At 38.1% G+C, this 19,884-nt stretch overlaps 1 protein-coding gene across 2 annotated transcripts in view; it reads right to left on the reverse strand.

Moving 5' to 3' along the window:
- Positions 1 to 10,761: 10,761 nt before the first annotated feature.
- The window catches only part of rpn2 (ribophorin II), a 55,619-nt gene continuing 46,496 nt past the window's right edge, over positions 10,762 to 19,884 (reverse strand). Inside the window, exons 17-18 of one of the 2 annotated variants that reach the window (XM_072556445.1) lie at positions 14,547 to 14,624; positions 10,762 to 11,077 (exon numbers count right to left, since the gene is read on the reverse strand). In XM_072556445.1, coding sequence (XP_072412546.1) covers positions 14,573 to 14,624 — 52 coding nt within the window. In that variant the 3' untranslated portion in view covers positions 10,762 to 11,077; positions 14,547 to 14,572. The remainder of the gene's footprint in view (positions 11,078 to 14,546; positions 14,625 to 19,884) is intronic. The other variant, XM_072556446.1, reaches the window with a different exon arrangement.

The raw sequence follows: 19,884 nt of genomic DNA on the forward strand, positions 1-19,884 counted from the left end.
GGAGAGGTCCAGGAAGGGGAGGGAGGTGTCAGAGATGGTCCAGGTAAATTTAAGGTCAGGGTGGAATGTGTTGGTGAAGTTGATGAATTGCTCAACCTCCTCGCGGGAGCACGAGGTGGCGCCAATGCAGTCATCAATGTAGCGGAGGAAGAGGTGGGGAGTGGTGCCAGTATAATTACGGAAGATCAACTGCTCTACGTAGCCAACAAAGAGACAGGCAAAGCTGGGGCCCATACATGTGCCCATGGCTACCCCATTGGTCTGGAGGAAGTGGGAGGATTCAAAGGAGAAATTGTTAAGGGTGAGGACCAATTTGGCCAAACGAATGAGTGTGTCAGTGGAAGGGTACTGTTGGGGATGTCTAGAGAGAAAAAAACGGAGGGCTTGGAGGCCCTGGTCATGGCGGATGGAGGTGTAGAGGGATTGGATATCCATGGTGAAAATGAGGCATTGGGGTCAGGGAAACGGAAGTCTTGATGGAGGTGGAGGGCGTGGGTGGTGTCTCGAACGTATGTGGGGAGTTCCTGGACTAGGGGGGATAGGACAGTGTCGAGGTAGGTAGGGAGGAGTTCAGTGGGGCAGGAGCATGCTGAGACAATGGGTCGGCCAGGGTGGTCAGGCTTGTGGATCTTGGGAAGGAGGTAGAACTGGGCAGTGCGGGGTTCCCGGACTATGAGGTTGGAAGCTGTGGGTGGGAGATCTCCTGAGGTGATGAGGTTCTGTATGGTCTGGGAGATGGTTTGGTGATGGGGGGTGGTGTCATGGTCGAGGGGGCAGTAGGAAGAGGTGTCCTCGAGTTGGCGTTTGGCTTCAGCGGTGTAGAGGTCAGTGCGCCAGACTTCCACTGCGCCCCCTTTATTCGCTGGCTTGATGGTGAGGTTGGGATTAGAGCAGAGGGATTGGAGGGCTGCGCGTTGTGAGGGTGAGAGGTTGGAGTGGGGGAGGAAGGTAGACAGATTGAGGCGGTTAATGTCCTGGCGGCAGTTGGAAATGAAGAGATCAAGGGCAGGTAATAGGCCAGCGCTGGGTGTCCAGGTGGATGCAGTGTGTTGGAGGTGGGCGAAGGGGTCCTCGGAAGGTGGGCGGGAATCGTGATTGTGAAAGTAAGCTCGGAGGAGGAGGCGACGCAAGAATTGTTCGACATATTGTCTAGCTATCACCATTGTTAACAGCTAACCTGAGAATGCAACTTTTTAAAAAAAAGGTTTTGTGATTTACACAAAGAAGTGAAACTATCACGATATTCTAACAGATGAACGGCTTAACAGACAATCAATTTTTCAATGTATAGTTTCAGTTACATCACACTGTAAATTTTTGCTATAAATTCTGTGTTCGGATTGAGCCCTCCACTACCACCTGATGAAGGGGCGTCGCTCCGAAAGCTAGTGTGCTTCCAATTAAACCTGTTGGACTATAACCTGGTGTTGTGTGATTTTTAAATTTGTACACCCCAGTCCAACACCGACATCACCAAATCATGAAATATTTTAAGTTGCAACAGTGTTAAGTATTTGTCCCCATTGCAATAAATCTGAAAACGCTGATGGACTTAGAGACTGCCCATTACCATTACCTTGAAATGTGTATTCTTCCTCATCAATAGCTTCTTGTAACACAATGTAATTATAAAAGGGATGGCAACAAAAAAAAAACTCTATTTGAAATGAAAACAGTTGGGGGTGCATAGATTCTAGTGGCTTTTGAAGGTTTTGCAAGTGTATTAGATTTTTGTGGATCAGCAAATTAGCGCACATTCGAATTACTACCACATTATTTTGGTTTTACTAATTTATTGCAATTATAGTATTTTCTTCTTTCTGAATGTCCAATTGATAACTATGATTCCTACAAATTGTACTGACTTCTCTGAATGCAATGAGTGCTAGCGTTGTTTTACAGAATTGAAGTCTGTCTCTACTATTGTATGCAGAATAGGTCATTATGCTTTGTCTGCTTAATTCTTAAATTATCTGCTCTCAACAAGAAAAGTCCAATTCCATTAAACTTCACTGAACAAATTCCAGCGAACAATCAAAATATGACGTTACTCATAGGATTATTGTTTGCGGCAGTTAAGATAATTTAGGTTTTCTCCCATATGAAATCAAGTTTAAGACCATAAAGAAATGTTGTGTTGTGTAAAACAGTGTATGAAAGTGTTGTTTAAAACCAGACAGATCTGCTTAAGCAATAATTGGAATAACTGGAAATGTAAGCATTACACTGACTAGAAAATAGGACTCCATATGCAAAATTCTACAGAAAATGTAGTCAATGAAAATTGTGTAAGAAGCATATACTCTGGTGAAGCATGTAAGAAAACATTTTTACTACAAATTCAAAGTTCATGTTCTCCTCTTCTCAAACTCCCAAAACAGTTTGGTCCCCCAATTGCCTGCATTAGATACTGTCAGTTTGTTCAAATTGGACTTGAGCTCACGCAGAGCATAACTTCAATGTTTGCAGTTGACATGAAAATCAGAGAAGAAAAATTCACATCGGCATAACAGACTAACGAAATGAGCAGAAACATAGCAAGCTTAAATTTAAAATTTGGAAGCAATTAATTTTGGTAGAACGAAGCTGTTGGGTGAAGTTCACAGCACAGAATCAGATAAGTTAATTGTTGTTTTAAGTCTGTCCAAGAGAAAGGCTGCAGTAGTGGGTACAGTGGATTCTTTCTTGATTATATGTTTTTGGAGATAAGTCTCTTGATTAAACTTAAAATATAAGCCATAGCTATTAATTTAACCTGGGGCAGTGTTTGTAGAGGAATAAGACACTTATTTTCTGGGTCTGTAGATTGTGAAGGAGCAAAAATGGCCTTTACAGTGATATGTACTTCTTGTCAGATGTGGGAGTTTAAACAGAGTTTAAGGGTTACTGCAGATTATATCTGCCATAAATGCTGTTGGATGCGAATCTTATCAGATCAAATGGATCGGTTGGAGAGACAAATAGAAGCGATGAGGAATTTGCAACAGCAACAGTATGTGATGGATGGCAGTGAAAGAATGGGGGAAAAGTCTCAGATACAGTCACATAGATGGGTTAACTCCAGGAAGGGTAAGAGAGGTAGGTAACTAGAGCAGGAGTCTTTTGTGGATATACCCATTTCAAACAGATATGCTGATTTGGAAAATGTAGGGGGTGATGGATTCTCAGGGGAAGGTAGCACAAACAACCAAGTTTCTGGTATGACTGGCTCTAATGCAACGAGGGGTACGTCAGCTTCCAAGAAATCATTGTGTTAGGGGAATTCTGTAGTCAGAGGTACAGACGGACGTTTCTGTGGCCAGCAGAGAAAAAGCAGAATGGTGTGGTTTCCCTGGTCCCAGGATCAAGGATGTCTCAGAGAGGGTGCAGAATGTTCTCTCGGGGGAGAGGGGCCAGCAGGAGGTCATTGTCCACATTGGAACCAATGACATTGGAAAGGAAAAGGTTGAGACTCTGAAGGGAGATTACAGAGAGTTAGGTAAAAATTTAAAAAGGAGGTCCTCAAGGGTAGTAATATCTGGATTACTCCCAGTGCTATGAGCTAATGAGGGCAGGAATAGGAGGATAGAACAGATGAATGCATGGCTGAGGAGCTGGTGTATGGGAGAAGGATTCACATTTTTGGATCATTGGAATCTCTTTTGGGGTAGAAGTGACATGTACAAGAAGGACGGGTTGCACCTAAATTGGAAGGGGACTAATATACTGGCAGGGAAATTTGCTAGAACTGCTTGCAAGGATTTAAACTATTAAGGTCGGGGGGGGGGGGGGGGGGTGTGGAGGGACCCAGGGAGATAGTGAGGAAAGAGATCGATCTGAGACAGGTACAGCTGAGAACAGACGTGAGTCAAACAGTCAAGGCAGGCAGGAACAAGGTAGGACTAGTAAATTAAATTGCATTTATTTCAATGCAAGGGGCCGAACAGGGAAGGCAGATGAACTCAGGGCATGGTTAGGAACATTAGACTGGGATATCATAGCAATTACGGAAACATGGCTCAGGGATGGACAGGACTGGCAGCTGAATGTTCCAGGATACAAATGCTACAGGAAGGTTACAAAGGGGGGCAAGAGGGGGAGTGGCATTTTTGATAAGGGATAGCATTACAGCTGTACTCAGGGAGGATATTCCTGGAAATACATCCAGGGAAGTTATTTGGGTGGAACTGAGAAATAAGAAAGGGATGATCACCTTATTGGGATTGTATTATAGACCCCCCAATAGTCAGAGCGAAATTGAGAAACAATCTTGTAAGGAGATCTCAGCTATCTGTAAGAATAATATGGTGGTTACGGTAGGGGATTTTAACTTTCCAAACATCAACTGGGACTGCCATAGTGTTAAAGGTTTAGATGGAGAGGAATTTCAAAAGTGTGTACAAGACAATTTTCTTATTCAGTATGTGGATGTACCTACTAGAGAAGGTGCAAAACTCTACCTCCTCTTGGGAAATAAGGGAGGGCAGGTGACTGAGGTGTCAGTGGGGAAGCATTTTGGGGCCAGCGACCATAATTCTATTCGTTTTAAAATAGTGATGGAAAAGGATAGACCAAATCTAAAAGTTGAAGTTCTAAATTGGAGAAAGGCCAATTTTGACGGTATTAGGCAAGAACTTTCAAAAGCTGATTGGAGGCAGATGTTCGCAGGTAAAGGGACGGCTGGAAAATGGGAAGCCTTCAGAAATGAGCAAGAATCCAGAGAAAGTATATTCCTGTCAGGTGAAAGGGAAGGCTGGTAGGTATAGGGAATGCTGGATGACTAAAGAAATTGAGGGTTTGGTTAAGAAAAAGAAGGAAGCATATGTCAGATATAGACAGGATAGATTGAATGAATCCTCAGAAGAGTATAAAGAAAGTAGGAGCATACTTAACAGAGAAATCAGGAGGGCAAAAAGGGGACATGAGATAGCTTTGGCAAATAGAATTAAGGAGAATCCAAAGAGTTTTTATAAATATATTAAGAACAAAAGGGTAACTAAGGAGACAATAGGGCCCTCAAAGATCAGCAAGGCAGCCTTTATGTGGACCCACAGAAAATGGGGGAGATACTAAATGAATATTTTGCATCAGTATTTACTGTGGAAAAGGATATGGAAGATATAGACTGTAGGGAAACAGATGGTGACATCTTGCAAAATGTCCAGATTACAGAGGAGGAAGTGCTGGATGTCTTGAAACGGTTAAAGGTGGATAAATCCCCAGGACCTGATCAGGTGTACCTGAGAACTCTGTGGGAAGCTAGAGAAGTGATTGCTGGGCCTCTTGCTGAGATATTTGCATCATTGATAGTCACAGGTGAGGTGCCGGAAGACTGGAGATTGGCAAAGTGGTGCCACTGTTTAAGAAGGGTGGTAAGGACAAGCCAGGGAACTATAGACCAATGAGTCTGACTTCAGTGGCGGTGAAGTTGTTGGAGGGAATCCTGAGGGACAGGATGTACATGTATTTGGAAAGGCAAGGACTGATTCGGGATAGTCAACATGGCTTTGTGTGTGGGAAATCATGTCTCACAAACTTGATTGAGTTTTTTGATGAAGTAACAAAGATGATAGACGAGGGCAGAGCAGTAGATGTGATCTATATGGACTTCAGTAAGGCGTTCAACAAGGTTCCCCATGGGAGACTGATTAGCAAGGTTAGATCTCATGGAATACAGGGAGAATGAGCCATTTGGATACAGAACTGGCTCAAAGGGAGAAGACAGAGGGTGGTGGTGGAGGGTTGTTTTTCAGACCGGAGGCCTGTGACCAGGTGGAGTGCCACAAGGATCAGTGCTGGGCCCTCTATTTTTTGTCATTTACATAAATGATTTGGATGTGAGCATAAGAGGTACAGTCAGTAAGTTTGCAGATGACACCAAAATTGGAGGTGTAGTGGACAGCGAAGAGGGTTAGATTACAACAGGATCTTGACCAGATGGACCAATAGGCTGAGAAGTGGCAGATAGAGTTTAATTCAGATAAATGTGAGGTGCTGCATTTTGGGAAAGCAAATCTTAGCAGGACTTCTACACTTAATGGTAAGGTCCGAGGGAGTATTGTTGAACAAAGAGACCTTGGAGTGCAGGTTCATAGCTCCTTGAAAGTAGAGTCGCAGGTAGAAAGGATAGTGAAGGCGGTGTTTGGTATGCTTTCCTTTATTGGTCAGAGTATTTAAAACAGGAGTTGGGAGGTCATTTTGCGGCTGTACAGGACATTGGTTAGGCCACTGTTGGGATATTGCATGCAATTCTGGTCTCCTTCCTATCGGAAAGATGTTGTGAAACTTGAAAGGCTTCAGAAAAGATTTACAAGGATGTTGCCAGGGTTGGAGGATCTGAGCTCTAGGGACAGGCTGAACAGGTAGTTTACTCTGGAGCGTCACAGGCTGAGGGGTGACCTTATAGAGGTTTACAAAATTATGAGGGGCATGGATAGGATAAATAGACAAAGTCTTTTCCCTGGGGTTGGGGAGTCCAGAACTAGAGGGCATAGGTTTAGGGTGAGAGGGGAAAGATATAAAAAAGAGCTAAGGGGCAACTTTTTCATGCAGAGAGTGGTACGTGTATGGAATGAGTTGCCAGAGGATGTGGTGGAGGCTGGTACAATTGCAACATTTAAGAGGCATTTGGATGGGTATATGAATAGGAAGGATTTGGAGGGATGTAGGCCGGGTGCTGGCAGGTGGGACTAGTTTGAATTGGGATATCTGGTCGGCATGGACGGGTTGGACCCGAAGAGTCTGTTTCCATGCTGTACATCTCTATGACTCTATGAATGAGGAAAGGGGAGATAAGTTACATGGTAGAATTTTAAAAGAATATCAAGAGACTGGAGGTGTATACACAAGTCTTTGAAGGCAAGAGAACAAAGTATAAAGGTGGTTAAAAAGGAATGGTAATCCCTGGCTTTTTAAATAGAGTCAAGATAGAATATAAAAGTAAGAAACAAATGATAAACCTTTATATAGCTCTAACCCTTATAAATACTTCAGGTGGATACTTCAATCCTGAGTATCACTAAGATCAATGCCTCAAGTAAAAAATTATTAGAATGGTACCAGCCATGAAAGACTTCAATTAGATGGACAAACTAGCAAAGGTTAAAAGGAGATTTGACAGATATAGTCAAAATCTTGAAGTATTCAGCAAATAAGGGGAAATTCCCCAGCAGTGTAGGTGCTGAGAGGACACAGATTTGAGTTACCAGCAAAAGAAAACCAGAGGTAATATGAAGAAAATACAGAAGATTGAAAAGAGAAACATTTGCCAAGATAGGGGGAAAAAGCAGGGCAATGCAATTAGCCTTTCAGACAGCACAAGCAGAACATGACCGAATAGCATCTCACTGTGTTGTCTCAAACTACTGCTGAAATGTAATAACAGAACCATTGCCAGGAGTCAATGTCTGTAAATTGGAACTGATGGTTAAACAGGAGGTTAAATTCTTGAAGCTTCTAGACTCCACAAAGCTAGGAAGTGCCTAGCGAAAAGATGAAGTGTTATTTCTCAAGCTTCGATTGCGTTTGAATAGTAAATGCTGATGACCAAGTATAGAGAGGTTGAGGGATAGGGTGATTGAGAAATAAAATGATTGGCAAGTGGGAAGTTTGTCCTGCACGCGGACTGAATGAACGTGTGGGTACAAAATTGACAGGTTTAGCATTGCCAACCCTTATAGTTAAAGGAGAGCAGATATGCAGTTTAGGTCGAACTGAAGAAGGGGTTATGCAGAAAGAAATCAATGAAGGCGGATGGGAGGTGACTCAAAGGATGATGGTCCGTTTGTGCTGGGTATAAAGTAAAAAAAACCACAGAAGTTTAATGTTGATAAGGTTTGAAGTTGTAAGGTGAGTGAAAACTTGTGTGGAACATAAGCAACTGCATAGCCCCGCTAGAGTGAAGGCCCTGTTTTTGAGGAAGATTTAACATTACAGTTGTGCATCACTTTCCTTTACCCAACTTCTAACGCTGAACTTCTCAACTTTTTGGAGTGCCCACTGCTTCAAAATAATAATTATTAAAAAGTCTAATAAATAGTTCAATAAAAATGAAGGAAGAGATAGGTGGCTGTTGTTAATGTAAACAATAGAAGTTTAACAGGTGTGAATTATTAGTAATTCGCAGAAGGCTTCCAATTGAAAATAAATACAATCAGAAATCATCATGAATAATTTAAATTATAAAGAGTATCACAACTTCTCCGTTTCATACAGGGGGTAGATTTGATTGCTGCTAAGAACTATTTAACATACTCAATTTCAAATCTCTCCACTGCAAACGATGACCTTTTTCAGAATTTTTCCAGTCATCTGCTCCAACATGTACGCTGTTCTCCAACTTTTGTTTCCTCTGGTTCACCGTGGGTAACTTATGTACGTGCAGCAAAAGTTTTCCTTCCATACCTAGTTATTTCTGTACTGTCCACAGAAATCATACTAAAATCCTTCTCTCCAACTGTGGCATTTTTGTTTGCAAATTGTCTTTCTTTGCTCTCCTCAATATTCACATGTTAAAGTCATTTGTCAGGAAACAAAAGGCTTAGCAAGATTTTACAGTGAATAGCTTGAGTTCAATAAACTAAGATAGATTTGCATTTGACAGTCAGTCTTTGCAGTTTTTTAAAAAAAACCCACTATTGCTTCATTACAAAGCAACAACTGATGTAATGGAGTATGATTGGGACGCCATTGTAGACACAAGAACGTTGAAGGGTAATTGATTATTTTTTACAATCAAATTATATACTGCAGAATAATTTCTAGTCAGGCAAGGGATGTCTACCTACGAACACAATGAAGAATTTGGATTCAGGGTTTTGAAATTCGCTAACAGCGAGGTAACAAGTCATTATGAATATTTTTAACTTGGCAAGTGTAAAACAAATTATGTCAGATTGTCTCATGTAAAAACAAACTACTGTAGTTCTGGAGACTTGAAATAAATACAAAGTCAGTGACAAACACAGCTGGCCTAGCAGCATCTATGGAGAGAGAAGCACAGTTAACATTTCAAGTTCAAATTGATTTTTCTTTGAAAGATCTAAATTTTCCTTAGTTCTGACTTTGAAACAAAAGCTGTCAAAGTGCCCAACTAAAATAAGTTCAAAATTTGCTTTGCAACATAAAAATGAATAAGTGAATTAAAAGTGTGGAAAGTCACAGAATATCCTAACAAACTTTAGATCTAGGCACAATATTCCATTACTTTAATTATAGAGTCAGAGTTGTACAGCACAAACAGACCCTTCAGTCCAACTTGTCCATGTCGACCAGAATTTAAATTGATTGAAGACCTGTATGGAAGGCATGTGATTATAATATTGTACAACAGAAATGTTTATATAACACCCATACTGTAGCAAACAAGCTATTTCACAAAACATGTAAAATTAATTAAAGTCACGTAAGGAGTTATTAGAACACACCATCAAAAGCTTAGCCCAAAGAAGATGGCTTCAAAGAACATTTTGAAAAAGGAGACGTAGGTTATTGAGGTTTATCAAGGAATTTCAAAGCCTCTGTAGCTGAATGCACTAATGCAGGTTCAACTAAAATTGGGGATATGCATTAAGGTCAGAAGTTGAGTGAAGAGATTTCAAAGGCTTGTAATGCTGGAAGTTAGAGATATAGTGGGGCAAGCCTCAAAGGCATTTGATTGTAATTTGTTATTGTTACGTTTGCCCTATAAATACTGTTGAAGTACAACATCCTAAAGTGCAGTTCACTTGCAGTTTGGATCCAATGTAATACTCTGAATTATAATCATGCACAAATACTAAAGCGTAACTGAAGCAAAACTAATCAATTTGCAAAAGGGCCATTTCAAGTGATTGATCATATTAAAATTGATTTTTGAAAACATTATTTCTGTTCTGAAACAAAATCCAGAAACTAAAAATCAATTTTGTTTTTAACTACAGACTCCAGCCAGAGGAATTATTATGCAATGGTTATAAGTTTTGATGGCCTAAATTCAATAGCTGAAAGTTCATCTTATTTTGCTGTAGAACTTTGAAATTGATGCATGATAGTTCAATTTCAGAAGTCAACAGCAAATTAAGTAGTTTTAATTTCTTTTCAACTATACTCAACTTTGTGATCATTCACTGTATCATTGCAAAAGCTGCCATATTTCAATTAAAATTTCCCTTCAAGTATAATCAACTGTAACAAGACATTTGAGTTTACCAACATACTTTTCCATGTCATTATACATATAAAAAGTTTTTGATGCCCTTCAAAACATTTGAGAAAATAAACATTCTACCTAATGTAAGTTTTATTTATACACTTGAAATGCTAAATTAATGCAGATAATGCATATTTTGTAAACCAATTGTTATTTTAAATCATAACAGATTTACATGATATACCATTAATACCAGTAAACAGTAGTTATACTGTAAAACAAGTGACAAATATTTCCAAGGTATTGTAAATTTCATGTTATCCAATATACACTAGAATCAGGAGGTGCCAATAAATCAAAAATGCTGGTTAATCCACTGCAGTTCATGGTAACAGTAGGAATTGAACAAATGCCATTATGTATACTCTAACCTAGAGGCTCAGAGCCTAACCATGACTCTTTACTGTAAACACTGGAGGAAATACCTTTTAACTGTTAGCTGGTTCTTTTACAATCACTGCAAACTGACAACAGGGTCATTATTTACAGTGACAGTGATGCCTGAGTGGATTATGAAGACTTCCGTTAGATGATGTGAATTTGACAATATGCATTCAAGAATGATGGATGTTTCAATGAAGGTAATGACAATATTTTATTTCCTGCTCACGTTTATTGCAGAAAACATAACTGATATTACAAAACATGTACCAGATAGAGCCATAAGGGAAGCCAGCACTCTTGAGGTGCACCCAATTACTTGAAAGAAATCAGAATTGGCCTCACATTGGAGGCCTCACATGGACCAAATATCAGTGCAGTTTCTTAAAAAAAACATAAAAACATCTTCACCACTTCAAGAAGGAATTTACAATCATGTTTCAGAATTTGGTGGCACACCTTCAAACTTCAGAAATATTTTTCAGCTTCAGAGGTTTCCTCTTCATGAACTTCTATCAATTCCCTGATCTAAAATGAGAAAACCAGATCGATTTAGAAAAAAAAACTCCACAGGAAGTAATGAACACATCTGCATAATGTGAACAGCTATCACCGTAAACTCCTTTATCAGTGACTGACCACCACACAAAACAAAAACACAATTAATTCTTCGAAAGCAAACTTATCAGTAAATCACTTATTTGAGTTTCTGCAAATTCTAAGTTAGTTCTTGAACTATCTTCAACAGATATGGTTCTATTTCATTTGTAGTGCTTTCTGTCATATATAACCTATGCACTTCTGCCACTCACATTGCATAATTATTTTTCTTTGAACAGTTTAACTTTATAATCAAAACACATCTGACATAGAGCATGTATACAAATTTAGGAATTTAGAATTGACAAAGAGAGTCTCTTCTTTTTAGTAAAGATTAAACAGTCATGTTTTGTGAAATGAGTGTCCACTTTTATTTCAATCATATCAGAAAGCATACTATTCTGAGCTACTGTTGAAGTCACTTGCAAGATCACCTTTAAAGGTTAGCTTAAAATATCCTACAGTACTCACCTTTTGCTCAAAGCAAATTTTAAATAACATTATTGATTTGCAAATATTTAAATGTGACATTTTCGTGTCAGATACACAAAATAATAAGCAATTCAGTTAAATTCATGGCATGAACTGAACATTTGAGAAGAGAAAAATTGAAGAACTGTACACCCATTATAACACTGGTTCAGAAAATAGACTCATTAGAAGTTAATTTATATAAAGCCAACTTGTCTTCAGGGTTTTTAAATATCTATTCCATCATGGGTTGTGCACATGCTGGATAGGCCAGTACTTACTGCCCATTCCCAGTGAGGGTAGTGGTGAGTACACCCAAACCAGAGTTCACCTGGTATAAGTAGACCCACAGTCTTATCAAAACAAAAGTGCTCCAGAATTTTGACCCAGCAACAACGTAGGGTTGATATAGTTTCACATTGGAATGGTTTATGGTTTGGAGCTGAAATTGCAGGCATGGTTGCCACTTTTACAAATGTTATGAGTAGAATATATATTTGGGGGAAAAAAAAACTGGCTGCAGGTGGTTGCGTTCTCATTCATTTGCTGGCCTTGCTATTCTAGGAGGTATAGGTCGCAGAATTGAAAAGTGCTGTCAAAAAGGGCTTGACAAATTGTTGCAGTGCATCACTCCAGATGGCATGCATTGCTGATACTGGCTGTTGGTGCTGGAGGAAATGAATTTTCAAGTTGGTGAATGGGGTATCAATCAAGTGGGCTGCTCCATCTTAGACAATGTCAAGATGTTGGAGCTCCTGACTTGTGTTTTGTAGACAGGGAATTAGAAGGTGAGTTACTTATGACCTGCAATTTCTGTGACAGGTTTAGGTACGATTCTGGTCAATGACAAGCCCAGATGTTGACAGTGGGGGATTCAATAGTTTCATTAAGTTCAAGGGAAAATGGTCATTGTCTGGTTTGAAAAAAAAATTCTGAAGATTTAATGTAGTAAAATGGAATCAATGCATTTTAATTCTCTTATGCAGCTTGTGGCAATTTTAGAACCATCACACATGGTTGGGTTTGGTTGTGTTCAACATAAACTTTAGAAAGACATTCAAGGATTAATATTACATTTTTAAAATAAAATGCATTACATATAATTAAGGAGAAACAGATCAAGATATTGAGAAGTACTAAGAGCAAAGTACCCAAGTCAGTCCCTGCAATAATATTTTTTGAAGGAAAATCAAGAGAAGTAATAAATGTTTAAGTATGTGTGTCTGTGTTTGAGGGATACAATGATTAACTTGTCACTATGTGTGCAGCCAAGACATTTATTTTAAGAAGCTAGCATGAGAAGAGTTCCTGGAGTGATAAAAGGGTTATTTTTTGCATTGCGAGAACTTTCCAATTGGACATAATAAACACTGAAAAACATTAGCTTGCTTTGGTATTACAAGAACGAAGAACTGATTTCTTTTTTTGCTTTGAGGGGAAGTTTTGCATAATGAAGTTATTTTATTGTTAAAACCAAATATGCAATATTTTGAGCTTGCGTTTCAGTGGAAGATCACTATTAAAAAGAAACAAAACATAAACTAGTAAACCAGATTTCAGTCTGAGATCTGACTGTCCAGTAATAGCATTGTTTGGGGTCATAAATTAAAATGGAACTCAAAGTGACACAATCCAAGTAAAAATTCTAATAAAAATACTTATCAAATTACTGAGTCATCTCATCTTACAAATGCAATCTTTGTCATATTGCAAGTTTCCATTTAAGGCAGTCATTGCATTTCAAGCAATATTCTACAGGAAATAAGATATAGTTGACTTTTCCCCAGAAAAGTTGACGTATTAGAACTAACAATTATTACTTCAAAGCAATTCAATTGCATTTGCACTGAGGCTGAAATGTTCAAAACATTTTTCCTGAATAATTGTGCCCTATTAGTAATTCGAAGAACACATAAACAAATGAAGAGTGACATTTAAACATGACAACGCAGCATGCAAGACAACATGCAACTGACTACAATCAACACTGGTGAAACATGTCCCATTCAACAGAAACAGAATTAAAACTAGTACACTTTGTCAAGCCGGTATGATGAAATGTTGAAAATTCATTACGTTCTATGCTCAAATGTTGTACATCCTCGGCTCAGGTTATATGACCATAAATTCTCATATCTCTACTATGAAATTCTTACCTTATTTCTTATTATTGATTTGGTTAGTACAAATTATAGCAGCTGTTTTCAGGATAACCTTGCAATATCACAAGTCACTACGTATTTCATTCCTTTGTGGGTTTACTCTCTGACCCTAACCAGTTCTCTAAAGTACATATTATTTAGATTGGCTGACTTTAATAAAAAGTATTAATATAGAATACTAAAACTGAAGGATTGAGTACAAAACTTTCAAAGAACTGACAATTATTGATATACCAATGGATTAATTCTGTATAAATGTATCAAAAGCTTACAATCTTTGACACAATACATTCCTTTTTTCAATTCCAAGCTAAAATAATGTAATGCTATGGTCAACATCAGGACATAATTTGAAATTGGAAAATTTTGAAAAGAAATTTGCAATTTGGCACCTGAATCCCATTGTACTGCAGTCAGTTGCTCTGATGTTTAAGGTCATGGCACCAGATTGAAAGAAATTCTGTTTTGAACAAGCATTGCACTTCCAAGTAAAGTCTGACAGCAAAAGCACTTTGTCCAAATCTGAAATTGGGGGGCTGAATAACCTACTCCTGTATCTATGATTTGATGAGAGAACTGAATGATCTCAACAGTGACAATTTTAATTTTAAAAACCAACATTAAAATTTAATACAGCAACGTATTTCAGTAACAACTTTTATCGTACATAGTGGAATGGGAAATGTTTAATGGATCACATGCATCAGCAAAGCTAATTTTTCACATACATATATGTACACAGCTGATACGCTTAAAACCCTTACTTGGGTTAGGTTGTTTAGAAACCTTTTTACCGAAGAGTCCTATATTTTGCCAATCTACTGCTTTGTTCTGCTGCAATCCTGGCAAAGGAGAGAGGAATATAGATTTAGAAAGACAAAGTTGTTAAGGACAGAGGAATATGATTCAAAGTAAAGTTCACAGTGCAAGACATTCTTCAGTGAATTGCCACTAATGATAGGTCAAACTATTGAAGCTTACATGGAAGATTTTACCAAATCCCTAGAAGTCTTTTAGTTTCTTCCCTCCATTTTACTGCATGCATAATTTGCTTGAACAAATTTAAATAAAACTTCTTCTAGTTAGAGCTCAATTTGGATTCAAGCCATAATAGATGAAAAAGAAAACAGCAAATTCTACTTTCAATTTTCTTCTCTCCTGAATGCATGGGTCCATGCTCAGCTAAAACACTCACCCTTTGACATTTTCACTTGTCACTAAACAGCGTATGGTTCCAATTGACATCTCACTATCACAGTATGTGTTACTAAAGGAGTTATCATGCAGTTGCTGCTGGTGAAATTGTCTGTACGGGGGGCAAGGGGGAGTCATAATAGCATAGCCCATTTTGACATCATACATATATACATACAGTATGACAGCTGGATAGGAATTCTAAAATAATCTACTGTTATCATGACCCTCAGTAAACTATTACACCATAAGGAACATCACTTCCAAGTCTAGAACTGTCCTCCAGTAACACATGGAGAACAAGACTCACTAGTTCTGCTTTAAGAACTGATCACTAACGAGTCAGATGGAGGTATTTGACTTAGAGGATTCAAAAGAACGGTCAAACATGATAGACATATTATTTATATCTTTTCATTTCAAAACACGGCACCTTGGGTGACAGTAAAACATATTCCCCCATGACTCAAGTCCCTATGATGAAATACAAGTAATCTATTTTCAAGTGACTTTAACTGCATTTCTAAAATTATAGATCCAACAGGAATTCATCCAAAATATACGATCAGTCATCTGTGAACAAAGGAGCCTGCAGCATAAACAAACATTTATTTATAACAGTTATGTGCTAAATTATAGAGATTAACAGAATGGAGAGATGTGGGACAAAAGACGAGAAGGATGTTGAGAAGGCAGTTGAAAAGGTACAAAGGTGTCATGACTTTTTAAGCGTACAAAAGCAAGGATGTAATGCTGAACACGAGTTATATTCCAGTTGGAGTATTATGTCCAATTTTGGGCACCACACTTTCGGAAGAATGGGGGTTGTTTGGAAACATGGACGGGTATCAGGAATCTCTAACTGAGATACCAAACTGGGATCACTTTCCTTAGAACAGAGTAGGTAAAGGAGACATTTATTACAAGTATTCAAAATTATGAAGGGTTTGTTGAGAGTAAATACAGAAAAAAAAACAATTATCAACAATCAAGAGGGAGTTTTTCCCCACAGAACATGTTATGGTTGGAAATGCATTATCTGGAAAAGCAGTGGAAACAGAGTTTCAAAAGGCAACAAAATGTCTTCAAAGGAAGTAATATTTGCAGGGCTACAGTAAACAATTGGGTTAACTGGGTCTTTCAAAGGCCAATACAGATCTGATGTACAGTATGGCCTCATCTTTTTCTGTAGATTTGCACAAACCGTCCATCAAAAATAGTGTATGTACACTGCACAGCATTTGTTAACCAAATGACCAAGGGAGATGGCAGGTCTAATCCAAGGTATGCTACAGTGTGCCTTGACCAAAGTGGGAAAAACTCAGTGACCATCTTGTCAACCACTGATAACCAGTTAATATACGTTGGCTCAGCTTTGGGAGTCGCTATGGTTGAACAGCCTGGCAAAACATCTGTCTAGGTAGAAGGAATGAATGTTTACAAGTGGACATGTGTAGAATAAGACTTACATTCTCTTCAAAAGGATGGGGTGGGTTTTAAAGAGTAGAAACATCAGTGATAAAGATTATAATTTTGTGACTATATTATGGCTTTAAGGAGGTGTATTTTGTCCTGTTTTCATTTTCAGGGAAGAAAAGGTTGAAGCAGAGATGCCAAGAGATCTGCTCAAAGGGCAATTGTGAGGCCTTGGGTTTTTCAAAAAACATTGGAACAATAGCATTCTGAATGGATGAGATCAAGTTCCCTCAGAACCAGGAATTCAGTTTTAGCTTTCTACAGTTTTTAGGGTCTTGAAGCTGGATGTGGAAGCTCTTACCCCATTTCTGTTATAGCTAAAAGCTGGGGTTCTCTTCCTGCTGCTGGAACTGCATATGGGAACTTCTATTTTACTGAATTTGCCTTTGTCAAGACTGTGTTTATGGCTTATTACTACATTGGAACAATTAATTAGTAGTTAATGTATATATCATTTTGTTAAGCACCTTGATAGAATTTCATTTCAGCCAATTTTTTTATTTTGTCTGTTTAACTGCAGTGTAAGAATAAAGTGTGTTTTGAATAAATTCAAGCAGTTTGACCAATTAAATTGCATCTGGAAAGCAACACCTTCTATTATTTTCAAGAAAAATATAAAGTTATGAATTTGTAATTTCTACTTTCTGTATGTATATATATACACATACAAAAAATATAAATTACAAATCCATAGTCGTATACATTAAGACTTCGAGATGTAAAATGGGTATAAAAACAGTCACGTTTTCTGGAACGTTCCAAGAATATAAAATGGCATTCTACGGAAGAGAAAATACAAAGCTCTTTGACATCTCAAATATATTTAATTATTTTATAATTTAATCCTGTTTTTTTTGTGTCAATAGAAGAGAAATTAGCTCATGAGCTAACATCTGTTGATAAAGCTAATATACATGCAAACTAAAATATTTGTGCAAGTTATTATAGAAGATGAATAACAGATAACAAAACTGTTGGAAGACAAGTTATTACCAACAAAAAGAACAGAGAAAAGTTTTTTTGGGACAGGGAGGAAGAAAGATTCAGTAGACAATGTGCAAAAGACTTGTTTTTGAGCACAACACAATGACTGAAACAATTTTTTGCCCTCTGACCATCATCTCAGGTTCATTTGACTGCTTTGCCGATGACCCAACTTCCGTCATAGTAATGGCATTGCTCTCAGAACTTCACTATTCACATCTTATCCTGCACCAAGTCATGTTAGTCTCTAATGCTTAAATTACAGTTTCGCTTGGGACCTCCAAAACATTGAAATTAAAATTTCCATTGCTATGTTTTTAGTTCATAAGTCACTCTCGATCCTCCAACATAGCTGGTTCTGGTTCATGGCATACCTTATTCTCACAACCAAATCACAACACCCCTATATCTCAGTAATGGCAATTCAATCCACTTCTTTCTGCTTTTGGATCTTGCTCAAAATTCTGTCCTTAGCCTTGTTTTTGAGTTCGTTCAATGTAAAATGTATTTAACAAATGCATATTGTTCTTGAGGTCAAATAATATGGACTGCCCAAAACAATACTAAACTGCAATGTGTTAACTCCCAATGATTGTAAAACGAAAAGATTTAAGTGTTGGGTTTGCCATGGAACAACATTTTAGCACAGAGTACTTACAATATGTGTTTCTTTTGAGTTTTGAACAGCTACTAGATTTGGCCTTCTCTGAATAAAAAAAAAGGTTTTTTTTGCATTTTACAGCCAAAATGCCACAGTCTTCAAATCATTTTTGTCGTACACAATAAATTTAATTGCATGAGTGAGCAATGAAACACATTTATGGTCGGCAGCTCTGCTACAAATAATTTAAATTTTGAGACAGTGAATGATTGGAGTAAAATACAGTTCTAAAATATTTCAGACTCCTAAAGCCAACGGAATCAAAATTCTCCACCAAATACCCTGCCAACACTCTGAAACACCCTATATTATTAATTTGCTCAGCACAGTCGGGTATACAAACACACTGAGCAGTTGCACTCAGTGCAGTATATCCTGGATGGGGAAGGAGATTAGGGTCAAGAACTTTTTGAATGTTGAAAGATATGGCAAAACTATTTTGAAAGTTGCTTTGAGTTTTTTTCCCTCAGTTCCATAAACAGCAGTCGGAAAAGAATCAAAAATATCATTATTTAAAAATACATGAATCCTAATAATCTATCAAGTCAGTTTTTTTTTGATAAAATGCCTTACGTTTCCTCCTTTTTTTAAATAATCATGCATCCAGGCACAAATTTTTTCACAGCAATATTTGGGACTGACTGCCACCAAACAAGAAGCAGGAAAAGCCTAATTTTTCACATCAATTTAGTTCCTTGATATGATTAAATACGTTATTACAATAAATTTCATTCTGCAGGCCCTGGTCGAGATTTTAGCTTCCTTTATTAGAAAAATTACACTTGTGGAGATGTACTAGAAAGCACTACTATTGGACATTTCCAACTTGAATAACCACTGTCCGTTATCAACTAATCCCAGCTGGTCCTAGCAGCTGCATTACAACTGTCCCAATAATTGCCCAAGTTGAATTGGTTTATGATTAATTTTTGCAGACCTGATTGGGAGCTGGCCATTATTGACCTACCATTCATATGGAGTTACCTTGCTCAAGTTTTCTGCAAAAAGTCAAAATGCTCTCTCAACCACATAGCAAGAGGACTTTAAACAAGGCATTTTAGATAGAATAATTACATTGCTTTGCACTAGGCCTTGACTGTTTGGCAATTACTTCACATAAATGCTCTGCAGATACGTACAAACATATATGCAGCCAACAATAGACTGGATATCCTGTCACGTCAGTTATTTGTGATCTCATAAGTATAGCTGCTGTATTTAGCGGCAAATAGCTTTATTACCCCTCTCCCAACCATCAGGATGTTTTTTAAAAACCCACTTCATAGACAAAGGTTTTGGTATACATCTTTTTATCTAACACATGTTGCTCAGCATTAATCTTTCGTTCACATGGGATGTTTTACTATGCTAAGTGGGCTATGGAAATAGGACAGGCAGCAGTGAGTTAGTAATCAACATTCTGACTAAGTTCCATTTAAGCTGATCTCGCAAGCAGCCACTTCAAGGTTACGCTTGTGGGCCTGGGAGGAGACCTGCAGTGCTGGAAAGATAATTAGAGGGAAAAGCTGTTAGCAATCTAGAGCCCCGTCCTAATGTTCTGGGAAAATGGGTTCAAATCCCACTGTGGCAGATGATGCAATATGAATTCAATAAAAAAACTGGAACTAAAACTTGGCCACCATTAACCATTGTTGACTGGCGTAGAAACATACCTGATTCACTACTATTCTTTAGGGAAGGGAATCTGCCATCCCTATTTTATATGGCCTCGAGAGTTAATCAGTTTAAGGGCACCCAGGACTAATCAATGGCCTTGCCATTGAAGC

Source organism: Chiloscyllium punctatum, chromosome 37, assembly GCF_047496795.1.
Source record: "Chiloscyllium punctatum isolate Juve2018m chromosome 37, sChiPun1.3, whole genome shotgun sequence".
Lineage (NCBI taxonomy): Eukaryota > Metazoa > Chordata > Chondrichthyes > Orectolobiformes > Hemiscylliidae > Chiloscyllium > Chiloscyllium punctatum.